This window comes from Notechis scutatus, chromosome 1 (genome assembly GCF_049901735.1).
Source record: "Notechis scutatus isolate UNSWTSFEM ecotype Mainland chromosome 1, rNotScu1.2, whole genome shotgun sequence".
Classification (NCBI taxonomy): Eukaryota; Metazoa; Chordata; class Lepidosauria; order Squamata; family Elapidae; genus Notechis; species Notechis scutatus.
Window position 1 is genome coordinate 325,993,507 of NC_142009.1, and position 19,605 is coordinate 326,013,111.

General features: G+C 41.1%; 1 protein-coding gene across 1 annotated transcript in view; it reads right to left on the bottom strand.

Annotated features, from left to right (window-relative positions):
• Positions 1-19,605, bottom strand: part of UNC13A (unc-13 homolog A) — a 126,931-nt gene that overhangs the window by 86,568 nt on the left and 20,758 nt on the right. Inside the window, exons 2-8 of the mRNA XM_087952620.1 lie at positions 13,317-13,346; positions 10,453-10,552; positions 8,186-8,303; positions 7,414-7,537; positions 5,306-5,379; positions 3,399-3,432; positions 110-145 (exon numbers count right to left, since the gene is read on the bottom strand). Coding sequence (XP_087808746.1) covers positions 110-145; positions 3,399-3,432; positions 5,306-5,379; positions 7,414-7,537; positions 8,186-8,303; positions 10,453-10,552; positions 13,317-13,346 — 516 coding nt within the window. The remainder of the gene's footprint in view (positions 1-109; positions 146-3,398; positions 3,433-5,305; positions 5,380-7,413; positions 7,538-8,185; positions 8,304-10,452; positions 10,553-13,316; positions 13,347-19,605) is intronic.

A 19,605-nucleotide genomic window follows, 5' to 3' on the forward strand; every position in this document is an offset into this window, starting at 1 on the left:
TGTTAGATTTGACCCATACCTCCTCCCCCTGGAGTAGAAGTAATAGGAAAATATTTAAGAATGCCACAGAGTGAAGTGGGAGGGTACAGGATCAGAATCGCATACTTACTTTGTTGATCTCCCCAGCCAAAATAATTCCAGTTGCCTACAAAATAAAAGCCAAGAAGACATGTCCCTTTAAGAGACAGGCCAATTCTAAATACTGTATACTTAGTAATTCTAACCCTAGAGGGAAGAGGAGGTTGTAGGGAAAGGGAGGTATAAATTCTACATCCAGATGAACTTTGGAAGCTAACAAAACATAAAAACAGGCAGGGACAATCTGCAGCTTGGGGTGTGGCGTTGACCATCAGTTTTTGCAACCCTTTGAAATTGCACTACCCAATTCTTTTACCAAATAGCTAAATAGCAAATAGCTGAGAACTACAATTATCAGGAATTGTTTCTTTTTTAAAGTAGTGAAATTAGCAGATTGGAGAGTATGATTTACTAATCTTAAAAGCTTGATTTACCACTAGATTGGGGTGGAACAGACAAAAAAAGAAGTATGCAAGCTTTTAAGACTGATAGATCACACTCTTCAATCTACTAATCTTACCATATTAAATTTTTTTTCCTGCCTCATTCATTTGGTGATATCACCTTATCTTTATTTTGCCTACTGTGTATCTGTTAGCCACATTTTTAAAGGGCACTGGAATGTGGTCTGCTCTTAATAGACAGGGAAAAGCCTTTCTACATTATTCTTATCTTCTACAGTGCTTCTCAATCTTGGCAACTTTATACTGTGTGAATATCAACTCCCAGAATTCCCTAGCCAGCATGATGGCTGGGGAATTCTGGGAATTGATGTCCACCCAGTTTAAAGTTGTCAAGGTTAAGAAACAATGTTCTAGGATTCTGCTTTTGAACATGGAGGTTCCTGTACCTCAGTATTTCTCAGCCTTAGCAATTTTAAGAGGTACTGGCTGAGAATTTTGGGAATTGAAGTCCACACATCTTAAAGCTGCCAAGATTGAAAAACACTGTCTTAAACTTTGATAGCACCAACCTCTCCAAAATTATTCCATTCATTTTTCTCCAAAAATGTATTGAATCTGGGATGGGAAAACATCAGAATTAATGGATCTGCTTGGTTCTTTAGCAGAATTTAAACTCTGCCAAACAGAGATAGATCCAAAAAGGCATTTACAGTACAGCATTACAGAACACAATATCTTTGAGCATATTTTGAATCCAGGAATTTGCAGTGTATCTACTACATGTTCCCAAGAGATATAACAACAGATTCTGACCCATTTCTCACTCACCTCTGCCTTCAACTATGTGATAGGTATTATCTGCCCTCCTAAGAACTCTGGTAAGAAATGCATGTAATGCACAATTGTAAGAGATGAAGAGCGCTAGTAGCTTGAGAAGGCTTTGAAATAAAACAGAGCACACAAATAGAAGAGGAAGCACAGCATTTTCAGGACAGGCAGAAAAAAATAATCAAGATGGCTGCTGGAAATTCTCATAGCATTTGTAACCAGCAGCATCTGCAGAGGCAGCCAGCAAGGTACAAGAACCTCCCTTTCAATGTGCTCCAAAGAGATGGGACTCTTTATCCTAATCTTTGTCTGCTCCCAGATTTTCTCACCCTATCTTATTGGAGAGGCAAGAATCATTGAGATATACCTGATTAAGCAGCATTATTTATGCCTGATTAAGCTAACCATTTTAATTTTAACTAATTATAAAGTAGAGCTATGGACATTTGTCAAGAAGATAAAGGCATGTGCTTCTTTAAAAACACACTTCTTTGTTCTTACGTGTCTCAGTGATGTCACTGGAAAAAAAAATCAAATCTCACAGTCTATGAGGTGTTTTTAAAAAATGCATTTATGGATAACAGGATGCCTGACTGAGTGGATCTGAGTTTGTTGTATGGAAGATGTAACAGAAACAAAATGAAATTACATCCTACTTACAAAAAAAGTGAAGAATAAATTGTGGGATTCAGGCACTGAGGAGTAAGATTTTTAGGAACAGCTGATTCAGTATTAATAATAGAAGCAGGATGGCTCCTTAGTCTGATCAATAGGGGCTGATTTTGCATCTGTTCATGGATAGTACATCTTTCAACAACTATTAATCATAATATATAATGGAGCCTCAATAAACAAGAGCAATTCACCTCTCCTGATTAAATGCTGAGGATTAGCAAGATCGTTGGGCTTTAGTAACCATGGGCTAGACTCTAGAGCAGGGGTCCCCAACTCTCTGTCCTTGGACTGGCATCAGGCTATGTCATGCCAGAAACCAGGCCGTGCAAACAAATGAAGCCCCATCTGTGGGATGCAGGCAGCATGTGAAACCACATTTCCTCCAGCCTGCAGAAAAACTTATCTCCGTGGAACCGATCCCTGGTGCCCAAAAAGTTGGGAGCCGCTGCTCTGGAGAACAGATTTCTTGATATTTTACTGACAACTGTGGCTGGAATCTTTGGGTTCTTCGTCTAGTCTTGACTGGACCCACAAAGAACCAATCAAAGTTCTCACCAACTTGAAACCAACTCAGCTGAAAGCCAATCAGACATCAGAAAATCTGGCTATATCGCTCTCTGCTCAGATGTGTGTAGTCTGTATAATAGACTACACCACCTGTGAATGCACAAGCCACAGTTGTCAGTGAAAGGAAATAGGTTCGCTAGGTCATGGACACTAAACCTTGAAGTTCAACACTGTCCAACTGGCTATGAAAACCTAGCAAGATTACTAGCAATATTAATGTGTTCCCACCCTGCCTGTGGGATTCCCATGAGGGTATCTGGCTATCAATTGTCAGATGCTTGTTTGATGAGCTTTTTACATTTGATCTAGCAAAGTTCTACTATAATCTAGTCTGGTTCATACTGGCTTTCCTTATATTCTAGACTTGTAAGTTCAAATGTTCAATTAGAAATCTTTCCTAACTAGGATAATTTTCCAGGATGGAATTAAATGGGCTGTTTTTCCTTAAAGGCCTCTGGAAATCCCTTTTACTTTTCTGTCCCCAGCATCTGCCCTCTAGCCCATGCATCCATCACCCAATAGATCTTCTGAGACTTAAAAGGGTAGGAAGACATAAGGGAAGAAATGGTATTAGGAAGACACAGAGGGAAGTGATAGGAAGAAAGGATGAAGCTTTCATTGACCAAACTGTAAACAGCTCTGTCTTGGGTTCATTCTGGCTTTCCTCATTAATCTTGGAATGAAACATTGGTTTCCAAATACTCCAGCCAAAAAAGGAGGGGGGAATCCATCTTGCTTGGAAAAGTGTGAAGGGAGCACTTCATGTGCCAAACCTAATTTGCAGAAGAAATTAGGAAAACACAATCATATATGCCCAACCTCCCCAAATAAAAAAAAAACACTTACAGCACTGCGAGCCGGGGACTGGAAGCGGCTTCTCCTGCTTCTCCCAGAATCAAGAGGAGAGGAAGAAAACACAAAGATTAGGACCTGTCTGAGAAGAACCCCTTTTCTCAAAGCCCTCTGATTTGGGAGCACCAAAGCAAGAGCTGAAACCGGTGGTAGACGGGGGAAGATGGAGAGAAAAAATGGTCAAATGAAAAGTGCTTCATTTGGAAAGAGAATTTTTGACAATGAGAGCCAAGGGATATGGTTCTATTGTGGACTTCTCTGGGAACAGCACATGCCTGGTGCAACTGGTACACAATATAAAGTTGTGCAAGGGCCCTGAACCCCTTGATTGTGCAGGGGGGTCTGTTTGGGGCAATGCAGATCCATACAGCACCAGAGATAGTATTACTTCTAAAAACCGAGGTGCCAGTGGTGGGATTCAATTTTTTTTTTTACTACCAGTTAAATTCAATTTTTTTTACTACCAGTTTTTTTACTACCAGTGGCTTGGTGGGTGTGGCAGGGGAAGGATACTGCAAAATCTCCAGTCAGAGTGGGTATTTACTGGTTCTCTGAACTACTCAAAATTTCTGCTACCGGTTCTCCAGAACTGGTCAGAACCTGCTGAATACCACTTCTGCCAAGGTCCTTAAAACCCAAAATCACTGAATATTGCCAGGGTTCATCTGAAGCCTGTTGTTTCTCATCCAGATGCTGAGATAGGACACCACTTAATTCACCAGGAACAGAGTTAAACAGTTGGGTCCCCATGGCTTCAGGGTCTCATGTCAACATTAAATAGGAGAGAAGAGAGCACCAATCCATGCCCATATAAGTAGTCCTCAACTTATGACCCCAATTGAGACCAGAATTTCTGTTGCTTAGTAAGATGGTTATTAAGTGAGGCACACCACATTTGACAACCTTTTTTGCTGTGGTTGTTAAGTGAATCACTGCAGTGGTGAAAGGAATCACACAGTCCTTAAATGAATCCTGTTGCCCCCAACTAACTTTTCTTGCCAGAATAGAATAGAATAGAATAGAATAACAGAGTTGGAAGGGACCTTGGAGGTCTTCTAGTCCAACCCCCTGCGTGGAAGGTCATAAATGCTAATCTCGTGACACCAGGGTGCTGCAACCAGCATAAATTCAAGCCAGTTGCCAAGCATCTGAATTTTGATCACATGATCCCAAGGATGCAGCAAAGGTTGTAAGCGTGAGGATCAGTCATAAGTCATTTTTTTCAGTGGTGTTGCAACTTTGAACGGTCACTAAATGAATGTTGTAAGGCGAGGATTACCTGTTGTGGGGACAGGATCTCTCCCCTCCAATCATCACCAATTGGATGAGGAGAGAGGAGAGGAGATGAACAAACGCACCACCCACAATCCTGGGAATTGATCCAGAAGGATACAATTTTGTGTTGTTAGGAGGGGAAACAAATGCTTGCATGCACCAATCTACTTCAGGCAGAAATCAAAGTGTGGATTTAATGGATTTTTGGAGGGAGAAATAGCAATAGCACTGACTTATATACTGCTTTACAGCCCTCTCAAAATGGTTTACAGCAGGTGTCCAACCTGGCAACTTTACTTGTGGACTTCAACTCCCAGAATTCCTCAGCCAGCTTTGCTGGCTGAGGAATCTGGGAGTTGAATCCAAAGTGTTGCCAAGGTGGACGCCTTTTAAGAGTCAGCCACCAACATTCTGGTGTCCTCATTTTACCCACCTCAGAAGGATGGAAGGCTGAGTCCACCTTGAGCCTGGTGAGGTTTGACCTGCAAAATTGCAGGCAGCCAGCAGGCAGCAGAAGTAGCCTGCAGTACTGCACTCTAACCACTGCGCCACTATGGCTCATAGAACAACTGATCCATTTTTTTCAATTCTCAGATATGCCCATCCACTCATTCACATATACTTACATCATCTTGGTCTCGCATAGCATTCAGCCGCTCCAGTTCCTTGACCCAATAGCGAGCCTCTTCTTCAGGAATATCTGCAAAAAGCGGGGGGTGGGGGTGGGTGGGAGATTTTTCAGGTTAACGGAACCTCCTTAGTAAAATCAAGTGGTCCAGCTTTTCTTTTTTTTTAGAACCACATAATATTAGGCCACATTTGTGAGATCACATTTTTAAATACATTCCCATTAGTGGTGTTTATGTGGCGAGAGAGAGAGCCCCCCCCCAAAAAAAAGACAAGATGGTGACAGAGCCTGGGGTGAGAAAAGCTACCATCTTGACTTTTTTGTGACCCAGCCTTCAAAAGACCTTGAGGAAAAAAAATAACCAACTGGATTTGTATATCTGGAGAGTAAGTATCATACCCGCAATCTCTTATGGATGGGTGTAAACATTTTGAATTTGGAGAATGCCCTGTGGATGTTTTCTAAAATGGCTGCTGAGGGGGACAGGGCTAGTCACAAAATGGCCGCTAGGCAGAATATCATTAGTTACAAAGCGCAGAATTACCAGGATGCTGCCTGTTCCCTCTGTTATGTTGGAAGCAGTGATGTATTAACCATTAATACATGCTTAGGGCACCAGGCCCAAAGGGGGCACCATAAAAACTTTTATGTAGCCTAAGCTTGGCTTCGATTGTACAGTATGTACAAAGGAGGGGGGCACCAAGATTTGTGAGTGCTTAGAGCACCACTGGTTGGAAGAAAAATCCAGTTCCAGTTCCAAGCCGGGAATAAAATGGAAGCTGATTGGAAAGAAAGATTCTGTTTATTGGTCAGCTTGTCCCAGAACTGCACGCTGTGTGTGTGTTGGTTCTGTTCACCGATAAACAGAATCTTTCTTTTCAATTGGCCTCCAATTTATTCTCAGCTTGGAATTGGACCTGAATTTTTCTTCCAACTGTTACAACTCCTTCCCTGGTAGGATGCCAAGTCTACCTGACTCATCCTATCAGGCAGGATGGGCATGTTTCAAATCCCATCAGTGAAAGAAAGATAGTTGGCAGAGCATAGAAGGCATTTCTGCTGTAGCACCCGTCTCTGGAGAACAGGATGGTGCCAATCATGCTGGCCTTTCATAAGAGTAGGGTAGGGTAGGGTAGGGTAGGGTAGGGTAGAATAGAATAGAATAGAATAGAATAGAATAGAATAGAATAGAATAGAATAGAATAGAATAGAATAGAATAGAATTATTTATTGGCCAAGTGTGATTGGACACACAAGGAATTTGTCTTTGGAGCATAAGCTCTCAGTGATAGATCTATCTCTGGGCCTGGGGCTCTGATGGTGTAACAGGGACATGGTTCTTGGTTATATAAGAGGTCCTTGACTTATGACCATAATTGAGCCCAGAATGTATGTTGCTAACTGAGAAATTTCTTAAATGAGTTTTGCCCCATTTTACGAATTTTCTTGCCGCATTTGTTAAGTGAATCCCTGCAGTTGTTAAATTAGTAACACGTTTGTTCAGTGAATCTGGCTTCCCCATTGATTTTGCTTCTCAGAAGGTCACAAAAGGGGATCACATGACCCCCTGGGACCCTGCAACCATTATAAATATGATACAGTTGCCAAGTGTCTGAATGTAAATCACGTGACAGGAGGGGCAAACAGCTGATAGGTTCCAAAAGACATGTGGGTGAGCTTTGCTGCCTCTGATGCTATTAGTGATCTCAGTGAACTAAGAATCAGTAAACCTTTGAGGCAACAATCAACACCAGAAAAACCAGAAATTGCACTGATTTAATGCATATGTCTTCTGCATTTAAAATTTTGCAACAGGAAAAGCAGGCATTTGCAAGCTGCATATTATATATACTAATGGATAACCCTATCCATAGATAAACTGACCCTTGAATTTTTAATCAAAATATTATGAAAAGTGCACCACTTGTAGATAAGCCAATCTAATTTGGGGTATATTTTGGCCCCTAAAATTCTCACCTTATCTGAAATACACATGGCACATGTATTTATAAATACTGTATTGCATTAAAAATCTCATTCTTTGTACGGTGGGAAAAATTGCATTCTTTCACTCCACAGATACCCATTACTTGCAATATAACCTACCGAGTGGGAGTTCAAAGCGGGTGTCCAGTAGGATACGGTGGAAAGTGGGGTCTTTGGTCCCAGAGATCTCATTATCTGTCATGATGACGTGAGAATCAAGAGTTAGCCACTCTCCTGGGCCATCCTAGGGGAAGAACAAGGAAAGGGAGAAAATGTGCTTTGATTAGTCTAATCTTGCATCTTCTTATCCATCATGCTTGCTGTGTTTCTGGGAGGAGTACAGTAATGTCTTCTTTGCTTTTCCCCCCTTCAACCATACTTGGTGCATCAAATAAATACTGGTGTAACACAAAACCATCAGGTCTCCAAAACACTGATACCCTTCTCCTTCCTGATAGCTTAGCAATTGCAAAAAAAAAAAAAAGACAGACAAAAAAGAAAAGAAAAGAAAAGAAAAGAAAGATGAAGGGAAGGGAAGGGAAGGGAAGGGAAGGACGGAAGGAGGACTACCCAATTGTCTTTGTTTCCTCCACAAATGCTTTTATCTTTCCTAAAGAAGAAGCTTCCTGGATCAGATGGGATATCTCTCTGTTCTGTTGGCAACACCCTTTCCAAGATGAGGATAAAAAAAGATAGCCAGAAGAACATTCTGGAAATTTCAATCCCACACATCTAGAAGGCACAAGTTTGAGGAAGCCTGGACAGGAAGAAAGCTGTTCACTATAATTGTATTGTTAACTTTTCTATAAAATCCAAACCCCTTCTGTTGGGGAGAGGGCTCAAATCTGCTCAAAGAACAAGGATATCTCCAGAGATTTGGCTGTATACATACCTCGTTTGATTGGCGGATTGTGCTTAAGGGGATCCAAACCGTGCCCACCATGGTGTCCCAGATAAGACCTTTGTTCCACACTTCCACTGTCAACCCGAGGTCTAGTCGATTAATCTCACTGCAAGAGAGAGATGCATCTGTTAGACTTGCCTAGAGCGACCTTCCCCAGAGCTAATATCCACCCACTCTATTTCCCCCCATATCTCCCACCCTGATTCTAACTCAGGGGTTCCCAAACTCTTCAGCTGATCAAGCCCCTTATGTCAATTTCAGATTGTTCATCAACCCCCAAACATTTACTATATGAAAATAATTGAATAAATACATCTTTAATGAATAGTTCATCGTCATCATATTGACCCCTTGGCTAGTCCCAATGACCTTTGGGGGTCGATATTGACCTCTTTGGAGAACCCTGGTTTAACAACTAGAACAAGCATTTCCTTAACCAAAAGTGTCATAGTCAGGGTTCCAAGTGATGAAATCCATTTAAAAAGAAAAGAACAAAATCCACCTTCCAAGACAATTTCTTTTATTTAGGAAAGCATCAAATTGGCAAAGTCTGTGGTAATTCCGGATCTGACACAACCTGGAATTACCCCACAATATTAGAAGTTAGAAACAACCCCCAAAAGTCACATTCTCTAACAGAAGTAATTCAACGTTGCTTGATGTCATAAATCTGCACCTCAAAATGAGCATGGTCAGCTCATTTTCCCACGGGAAGAAGACCCACCTAGCCTAAACAACTATCTCTATCTCTACTCCTCCCCCCTTAGGAATGTGGCAAGCCCGAAACCCTTCCCCCATGACCGCCAAAGAGAAAGTAAGAAAAAGAATATATACTATATACTAAACCTAACCAAAATGGCAACACATATGTCAATTTCGGGCTTGACAGTCATCTGATAATAATTAAAGAACAGAAATTGAAAATGATGAACTTGGCTCTTAATATTCACAGGACATTGTTTTTGATTTTGTTCCCAAAAGTTGCTCAGAAGTACACATCAGCACAATGTGGCACAGATCTACTGCTCTTTAACACAGCCATATCTTTTCCCTGGATTACATGGCTGGCCTTTTACAGCTGCTACTTGATTCCAAGAAACGATGAGGCTATTTTGAAGATTTGCAGCATAATTAAATCCAAAGGATTGCGCAGCCTTAGCCCTCCCAGACACCCAGATTAGGGGAAGAATTGCTGATCCTGCTGGTAGCTTCTGAGATTGGTTAGATTGGTTGAATCTTGGAAATAGGGCTTTCTCAAGAGGAACTATGATTTTGAGGTATGCTTGGTATAACAGAAGAACAGAATTGGAAGGGACCCAGAAGATTAAAATTTTGCATGAGAGCTTTTATCACAAGCACAGCTAAAAAAAAGAAGAAGCTATTATTGCTAGTAACAAGTAACAAGCCTTGGCTATGTACAAATTGAAACCTTAAAAATGAGGTTTTTATATTATTATTATTATTATTATTATTATTATTATTATTATTATTATTATTATTATTATTATTATTATTATTATTATACTTCATCTTCAAAAGCTTTGCCCCAATGTGGTTGACTTTTTTAAAAATAATTTAATTAAGTAAATACTGTCCTTTGGCACACTTTGGTTCCATTTTTAATGCTTTGAACACCAAGCAGCCCACTGGTACAACATTTCTAGTGCCAGACCTAATTATCCTTAATTAAATGGATTTAATCCTAGATTCCTTTAACTATGCATTTTAAATGTGCAAGCACCCAATACAACTGAATTTTGTAATAAAGTTGAACATTACGAGCCTCCAAACAAGTCCTGTAAATCAGGGATCCCCAACCTTTTGACGCCGCGGCCCGGTTCCGGCGTCAGCTGGGCGCCAGCGACCGGTTCCGGCGTCAGCTGGGCGCCGCCATCTTTTTGACGAAAAATCACTTCCGGTGGCGTCACGAAGTGATTTTCGTCAAAAATGCGGCGCCAGCGCTTCGATGAGCTTTTCGGGTAGAAATGGCTTTCTACCCGGAAAAAGCTCACGAGGCTGGCGCCGCCATCTTTTTGACGAAAAATTGCTTTTTTACCAAAAAGATGGCGGCGCCAGCAACCAGCGGCCCGTAAGGCTTGTTCCACCCGGTGCACCGGTCCAGCGGACCGGCGGTTGGGACCCCTGCTGTAAATGGCATATATATTATTGGTCTACGCAGCAGTTTCACATCATTGTCAGCATTTATCCCACCACCAAGATTTGAGAAGGTGAAAACATTTTCCCTCCCAACTTACAACATGAAATCTTGTTCCCAGCAGGGAAGGTTCCCTCGCACTGCAATTGTCGTGCTCTTTACATTCTGAACTTTGAGGGTCACGTATGTGTTGAATTTTTCTACCAGAGAGAAAGCAAAACAGAGAATATAAATGGGGTGTCACAATTACCAGCATTGGAGGAAAGCACCTGGGAGATTCTGGATTAGCATACTTTATCAGAATATTACCCCATTCAACATCAGGTTTTCAAAATGCTTATGAATTCTGAGTACTTCCTCTCTTTTACTCTCCCCCTTTCCCTTTAAAATTAAATCACAACACTTTAAAACATACTTCCGGAAATGGAAGTTGTCATCGGCTTCTCAACAAAGGTCTTCTCAAGGCTATACCTTTTTTATTACTCTGGGTTTGTGTATGTCAGTTTGTCTTCATCCAATTGGCTATCTCCAATTGGATGCTGCCAGCCATAGCTACTCAGTGCCAGGCTTGCCATTTCCTCAGAGTAGTAGTCATTGAGGATATAACTCATTGAAGACACTCATTGTCAGTAATTCTGTCTTGTTTCACCCTTCTTTCACACCTGCAAAAGTCATGCTATTCTGTGCTTGAACAGCTGGGCTACTTTTGGACATGAGTTTAGCACTTCTTCAAAAGAGCAGTAGACCCATATTTAGCAATAGCCTGTCATATTATAGGAATGAATATTGTGCTTGCCATCCTTTTAGATGGGCAACTTGGCAGCCATTCCAAGCTCCCACCATTCAGCCTCAAGAAATTTCAATTCAATTCAGAATACAGCTGGAAGGGATCTCAGAGGTCTTCTAGTCCAGCCCCCTTATGGAGACCCTATAGCATTTCAGACAAGTGGCTGTCCAATCTCTTCTTTAAGATTGATCTCCTACCAGCACATGAGTCTCCATAAAAAGAGTCTCAAGCCAAAGGAATGCACAAATTGCATTCTTTAATTGGTCTTATTTTCATAACTAAGAATAGCAGTATTTCTCCATCTTGTTAACTTAGACAAATTAGGTCTTGGCTGTCAGCATATCAGATTTTATGCAGGTATATTTTTCTGCTGATTCTTGTACATTGACATGACTGCAGAACATACCCAGGTTACATGTTAATGTCCTGCTCTCACTCATTTCTTATCCGCAGGAGTGCTCCAAAGCCACATTTCTAGCAACACCTCAGTAATAATTCATTGACTTTTCAAGGGTTGATGTTTAATCTGGTTAATGCTGGGTTTGCTCCCAAATCCAAGGTAAGAGCTGCCTTCTAAAAGTTTTGTTTTCTTTCTCTAACCATTTTAGCTATTTCTTCTCAGTATTAGAGATATTCTCCCACCTGTTTTATAGTTCCTTGGCTGACTGTTCATATGTGATTAAGTAGGTCATCCAGAAATAAGATTCCAAGAAGACTACAGTTGAAGGGATTATTACTTAGATGTTGCTAGAATTGTGACTTCTGAGCTCTCTTGAGGATAAGAAATGTGTAGGCAGGTCATTAATGTAACCTGGTCATGTTTGGAAGTTATTTCAGTGCACAAAAATGGTGGAATGAAACGAAGGGCAAGCACACTGTTAAAGTTTAAATTTCAGTTGTGTAGCAATCTGCACATCCACAGACAATTAATGGTCTTAAACACTTGCCTGTACTGAAACTAGCAATTGTTCCAGAAAAATGTCAAAAATTCGTGATCATTCAAACACCTCCTACTTCTCCCACATTTAACAATGCTGTGTTTAGATGAATGCTTCGTGTGGCATGAATGGTGCATGGTATTAATTTGCCATTGCATTTTGAAGAAAGTCTACATGATGTTGTGCAATATATCAATGAGATTTCAGGATCATTTCTATCTTATGCACTGCCCTGAGATTATATTGATTACAAGGGGAATTCTAATACAGGTAGTCCTTAACATACAATCATTTGTTTATTGACCATTTGAAATTGTAATAAAACTGAAAGAAGTTACTTATGACCGGTCTTCACAAATATGGTTAACACAGCATCCCTTCAATCATGTGATCAAAATTTGGGCACTTGGCAACAGGCATGTATTTACAATGGCTGCAGGATCCTGGGGTCATGTGATTTCCATTTGCAACTTTCCCAGCCAACTTCTGACAAGCAATGTCAATGTGGGAAACCGGGTTCGCTTAATACCTGCATGATTCACTTAACAACAGCAGTGATTTGCCTAACTAACCATATCAAGAAAGGTTGATTTAGCGCAGGGGTCTTCAAACTTGACAGCTTTAAGACTTGTGGAGTTCAACTCCCAGAATTCCTCCTCCAGTCATGTTAGCTCAGGAATTCTGGGAATTGAAGTCCACAGGTCTTAAACTTGCCAAGTTTGAAGATCCTTGATTTAGTGACTCATTTAACAACCATCTTAGCATCAGGAATCCTGGTCCCTGTTGTGGTTGTAAGTAAAGGATTACTTGTATAATAAACACGTCACATATTAACAGAATAATGGAATAACAGAGTTGGAAGAGACCTTGGAGGTCTTGTGGTCCAACTCCCTGCTCAAGCAAGAAACGTTATAGCTCATACCATTTCAAACAAATGGCTGTCCAGTCTCTTCTTAAAGTTGGATCACCCACAACTTCTGGAGGCCAGCTATTCCACTGATTAATTGCTCTAACAATCAGGAAATTTCTCCTTAGTTCTAAGTTGGTCCTCTCCTTAATTAGTTTCCATCCATTGCTTCTTGTTCTGCCTTCAGATGCTTTGTGGCAGCCCCTTGGTCATTGAATATTCAATATTTTATTGTTTGGACCAGTGGGACACTAGGAAGAAGCTTTACTTGAAACCTCAACTTAAGTTTGTCTTATTTCCCCATAGAAAAAGGAGAAAAGGTGGGAACTCACCTTGTGGGCCATCAAACTTGGCTTTTTTGACTGGAAAAATAAGGAGAAAAGAAAGCAGTTAGTGCTCAGCCCAAAATGAATAAAATCTGCACAGTCTGATTTGCATAACCTCTTAAGCTGTTCCCTGGCTAGGTCTAGGACGTCATGCAAACCAGACCATGAATTCCACTGTGGTTAAAAAGAATTGCATTAGCCATAGTTCCTAACCATAGCTTGCTGTTAGCTGTGTGTCATCTGAAACCAGACTAATGTCTACTTTAAGCAGACATTAGAGACGGGAGGGAGAACTGCCCCCCATAGAATAATGCTGGTCTTCCTACAGCAGCAGGTGTGTGTATGTGTTAAAATTTGCAAGATGTTGGACATGGCATTGAAATAGATGTTTCAATCATCACGCTGTCCCTGCCATTTTGCAGATTTTGACGCTTCCTCCCCCATTTGTACCTGCTGCTCCTCTTCATTTTCCCACATGCTCCAGATATGAGAAGGGTTATTTTTGAAAACTGCAGGAAGTATTATTGGATGGCTTTCAGGCTTTCCTTAATAGTTTTAAAATATGCATACATCAAATAAAAAGTACTAAGTGAGCAAACCCACTGTGACATCTATGAAACTTCCCTTAATATCACAAATCTCAGATTTTTGCAGTATTGCATCTCAAAAAGTAAACTTTCACCTGGCGAAGAAACAGGCCATAGCTGTTCCTAGTAAATATAACAGGGACTCCAGCTTAGAAGATATTTTTTCAACCTTTCCAGTTGTATTTGGACTGTAAAGATAAATTTGCTCTTGTCTAGGCAGTGGTATTCATTTCTGTTTCTTAGCCAAGGGTCAGTGTTGTCCAAAGACATTTCTGTGGTCATGTGACCAGCGTGACTATATGCCGAGACACACAGAACTCTGTTACCTTCGCACTGCAATGGTACCTATTTATCTACATGCATTTGCTTGCTTTCAAACTGCTAAATGGGCAGGAGCTGGGACAGGTAACAGGAGCTCACCACATTGGGTAGTGCTTGGGTCTCGAACCTGGGCTGTCAGCTCAGCATCTTTAACTGTTGCGTCATTGTGCCCCCTACTTGGACTATAGCTCCCACATCCCAAATAGCTATATCCATCATGCTGGGCCATGTATTCCCATCACATCTGGAAAGCACCAGATGGGAGGAGAAGAACTCCATCACTATTCTCATTATTCTTTGCAAATCATATTTCCGGTATGGTCAGAAAATTGGACTAAATCCATTTTCCTCGCTCCTGGAACACCATTAACCTACTTCTGAGCCATGAATGACATTGTTTGCAGCATTGTGATGAAGCCCGAGGCAAGTAAGGAAGGAGAAGGCGTATTTTTCCTCACTTGCCCTCAGTTGCTGAACTCCCACACTCTTGAATGATTCAGGATTGGTACAGACCACTTTCTCTCTCTTATATAGTTTTGCCTACGCCGTTTATAGGTTTTCCAAACAGTTATAGTGCATACACACAGCTCTAAACACACACGCTAGCACTGTCTTCATATTAGTGTCTTCCTCTTTCTATATGTTTCTCATGAGGCCCAGGAGCACCATTAACTGTCTCTCATTGGTCTAGACCGGGGGTCTGCAACCTTAAACATTCAAAGAGCCATTTGGACCCGTTTCCCACAGAAAAGAAAACACTGGGAGCCAATAATTTAACAACTGGTGTGAGTGGGTGGGTGTGGCCAACTCGACGTCACTCAGTCCCACCCAGTCTCCTCCTGCTCTGGAATATGGAGTGAGTTTCCATCCCCTGCCATCACCCTTACCTTCTCAGACCAGGCAAGGAATGACGGGGAGGGGAGGGGCCAACCAGTGGTAGGATCAGCCAACAGGGAGCCACAGCAGAGGGCTGAAAGAGCCACATGTGGCTCCAGAGCCACAGGTTGCAGACCCCTGGTCTAGACCAATGTTTCTTAACTTCAGTAACTTTAAGATATGTGGACTTCAACTCTTAGAATTCTGGGAGTTGAAGTTCACACATATTAAAATAATTGAAGTTAAGCAATACTCTTCTAAACACTGAATGATGATAATGGAGCAACTTTCTATTCAACTTTCACGACATTCAAATGGCCCTTGCAGGAGCTAAGGTGCTGGACTGAGTCAGAACTAAGAACTTTGAAGAATCAAGTTGCTTAGTGTTATTAAAACCAAAGCATTGCGATTAGATACCCGAAATCAAAGGTCTTTCAGAATTAAGTTTAAATCAAAGACAACTGCAATCTAAAGAAGTCTGCTACAACTTGTTGGATTCTCCCATTTCTCTCTTCACCAGCTTTCACGCTATGCAGCCTCCAAAGGTATATATGTCTCTGTCTTTATAGGAATTCTTTCCAGTCAGTTTTGACCCCCAGAAATTAAATGACAAATTATGCAATTTTATTTGCAATGTTGTTTTGGAAACAGCTTGCTATTGCCTCCCTTGTCCTACAGCTGAGAATGATAGGCCTGAAGTCACCCATCTGATTTCAAGACTAAGCTAGAAGTAGAACTCACGGTCTCCTGGTTTCTAATCTAATGCCTCTAACCACTTCATAATGTTGGCTGTTATCAACGTCTATATTCATCTATGTCTGTCTAGACCAGAGGTCTCCAAACTTGGCAACTTTTTTTTGTTTAATGAGAAAAGATAATAGATAATTGAAACAGGATAGACAAAAAATATAAATACAATGATTTGAATTGAGATGAGATAATTAAAATAAAATTGAGAAAATTAAAAGAGGGGAGAAGCTATGCAGAAAATGTAAAATAGTAATAAGATATGGAATAGAATATAAAAATGAGCATGAACCTGAATTTGTGTCTGTACGAAGAAATGTAACCCGGGATTATGCTGCTTTCAAAAAAGATGTTTTATTTGTATTTTTTTTCTCTTTGTGAAAACTCAAATAAAACTTACCAAAAAAAAAAAAAAAGACTTGTGGACTTTAACTCCCAGAATTCTCCAGCCAGCATAGCATAGCTGGCTGGAGAATTCTGGGAGTTGAGGTCCACAAGTCTTAAAGTTGCCAAATTTGGGGACCCCGATCTACACACATATAATCTAAATTTCAAGTGAATCTGAAATACAGGTAGTCCTTGTGGAACAACCAGAAGTTACAATGGACCTCCCAAAAGGTACTTATGATCCAGTTCTGGAGTTTGGATGTTAGAAACCTCTCCCCTGCCCTATAGTCACATGATTAAATGACATTTTGGGCACTTGGTACCAGGCTACCTTTTACAACCAGTTGTAGCACTCCATGGTCATGTGAGTATAATTTACTTTTTTTGCCAGTTTCTGGCCTTTTGGCCATCAAAAAACACCTATGGGTATAAATTAATTTGCTTTGCAACCATGCATTCACTTCCCAACTGCCATGTTCAGTTTGTAATTACAGTGTTCATTTAACAGCCACTGCAAACAAGTCACAAAATTGAGTCAGTCATATGGATGCCTTGACTTGCAAGCATCGTGACGTCTGTAGAAAGTTAGCACCCACATCTCTCCTAGAAGAATGAAATATTTTGAGAAATATTAAAAAGGCAGAATATTATATTTCCTTGGATGAGAAATGGAGAAACATGGAAAAGCAGCCCGCATCTTCCCTAATAGCTGACAGCAGATGTCAGCACTTAAGAGATAAAGAGATAGATAGCTCTATTCATAAGCAAATACCTTCACCCAAGATCCAACAAAGGCAGGATTAGCCCTCAGCCACAATAGGAATTGTCCAATGCCCCTTCATTGCATCACCTTCAGAAACTTCAACCAAACTTATCTCAGACAACCTCCTAGGATTTGTACATGGCCCCAAGGGAGTCTGACAACAGCTAATCATGGAATACATGTTCTTGCACAGGAACAGGAAGTTCAAGTGCAAAGCCCAACAGAAGGTATAAATACCCTTCACTCTCAACTCCATGTGTTCAGCTGCACCAGAACTACAAACATGAGGTTCTGTTCATCAATAAATGGACCCTCTTTCCAATCAGCCTCCAGCCTCCATTTTGTCTCCAGTGCCTTTCTTTCGGCTTGGAACTGAACCAGATCAGAGGTGGTATTCAGCAGGTTCTAACCAGTTCTAGAGAACCAGTAGTGGAAATTTTGAGTAGTTCAGAGAACCGGCAAATATCATCTCTGACTGGAGATTTCACAGTATCCTTCCCCTGCCATGCCCACTATGCCACACCTACAGAACCACTAGTAAAAAATTTTTGAATCCCACCACTGAACCAGATGGATATTTTTTCCAACGTTTCTAACAGAAATTCCAGGCTTACAGTCACAAGGACCACCTGTAATATAAATACTGACTGATATGCAACTCAAAAGCCATTCCTCACTTGTGCCTAGCTGTGACTCAAACACAACCTGGCTACCGTTGTTGTTGATGTTGTTGTTGTTGTTGTTGTTGTTTTGTGCTGTGTCCTCACAAGATCACCTTCTTCCAGTCCTCAGCCATAGAGAGGCTACCCTTAAAGAGCAAAGGTTTTTCCTCTTTTACCCTAATGCAGCATTTCCCATACCCCAAGAACCATTTGATGGCTGGCATGGTCAGTTGACTCCTATGTTAACCCCTATTGGTGCTTTAGACTGGGGTGGGCACGCCCCCTTCCTTTTATTTCCCCACATTGTGTGTGCTTGAGGACTGTTCTGGCTTTGACCATGTGGAGGGGTTGTCTCTGCTTTTGGCTGAGATCTGGATCAGCAAGTGAGTGGGGGGACAGTGCCCTTTGTGATTAAGTGGGAGACAGGGAATCAACAACTCTCTTTGGCTGCTGCATTGTGCTCAATACATTGGGGTTGTGCTGTCCAGACAGTAGATAGTTAATTGGGAATTGGGATAGTTAATTGGGGATGAATCGTGGGAAATGTAGTTCATGTCATGTGGTCACATCTGTAATCCTGGTTGGTCACTGAATTGACCCTTGGTTGGGTTGGGGGAATTTCCATTATTCTTGCTTGGACCCCAGCAGCATCACGCTGCTTTGCTCCATCGTTATGGGATGAAGATAACTGTATTTTCACACTATGGAGCCAACTATGCAAAGATTTGGACATTAGATAAATCTCGACATAACTGGGAGTTATACCTTGAGGATGCCTTGTGATCCAATAAAGAAACTTTCTATGGAAGCCTTTGTAGAGTTTGCCTGACTGTCTTTATATTCAGCCAGCAATTTACAGACAGAACAGGGGTACTTTTGAACTTGGGTTTAGGAATTGTCTTTACAAGCCTAGCTATCACCTGGTATCAGCCCTGTAGAAGACAAAATCCTTAACACTGAAGTTTATAGAAAACCCATCCATTCAGATCAATATGTACATTTTGAATTTCACTGCCCACTGGAACACAAAATGGGAGTGAACAGAGCCCTACACTACTGAGCTGAAAGTTTGCCTACCAGCAAAAATGGAAAAGAAAAATAACTAAAACACGTCAAGGAAGCCCTCAGAATTTAACTTGTGGCTATCTCAACTGGGCCTTCATCAAATCTAAAAAAAGACCTAGCAAGAGCTCCTCCATAACAGACAAAGAAGAGAACAAGAAACAAAACAACATTGTCATTCCATAAGATGTAGGAATTTCTGAAAAGCTCAGGATGATTTTCAACCAACACAATATACAGTACGTACACATTTTAAACCCAAAAATACACCAAGGCAGAAAGCTTGTCCACCCCAAAGGATAAAATATCAGACACAAACTGAGAAATATGATATATGCAGTACAATGCAGTAAGGCATGTATAGATCTGTACATTGGAGAAACAAAACAACCACTTCACAAACACACGGCATAGCATAATGTAGGAGAAAAAACCCATTAGGACAAAATTCAGCAGTCCATCTGTGTTTGAAAGACAAAAGTCACTCTTTTGAAGACAGCAAAGTCCACATTTTGGACAGAGTTGACTACTGGTTTGAAAGAGGGGTCAAAGAGGTCATCTACATTAAGATTGAACAGCCCTCTCCAGGGGTGGGATTCAAATTTTTTAAGAACCGGTTCTGTGGTCGTGGCTTAGGTGTGGGCATGGCTTGGTGGTCATGTGACTGGGTGGACATGGCTTGGTGGTCATCTTATTGGCTGGGTGTGGCCAACTCAATATCACTCACATCGAGGCACGCATCTCCTCGCCTGGCCTCTCATGACTGTGGAGATGCTGCAACAGTTGTAAGTGTGAAAAATGATCATGTCACTTTTTCAGTGCCATTGTAACTGAATGGTCACTCCACACAAACAAAGTACCAGCAAAGGAGGGGAAAAAAACTAAAGAGA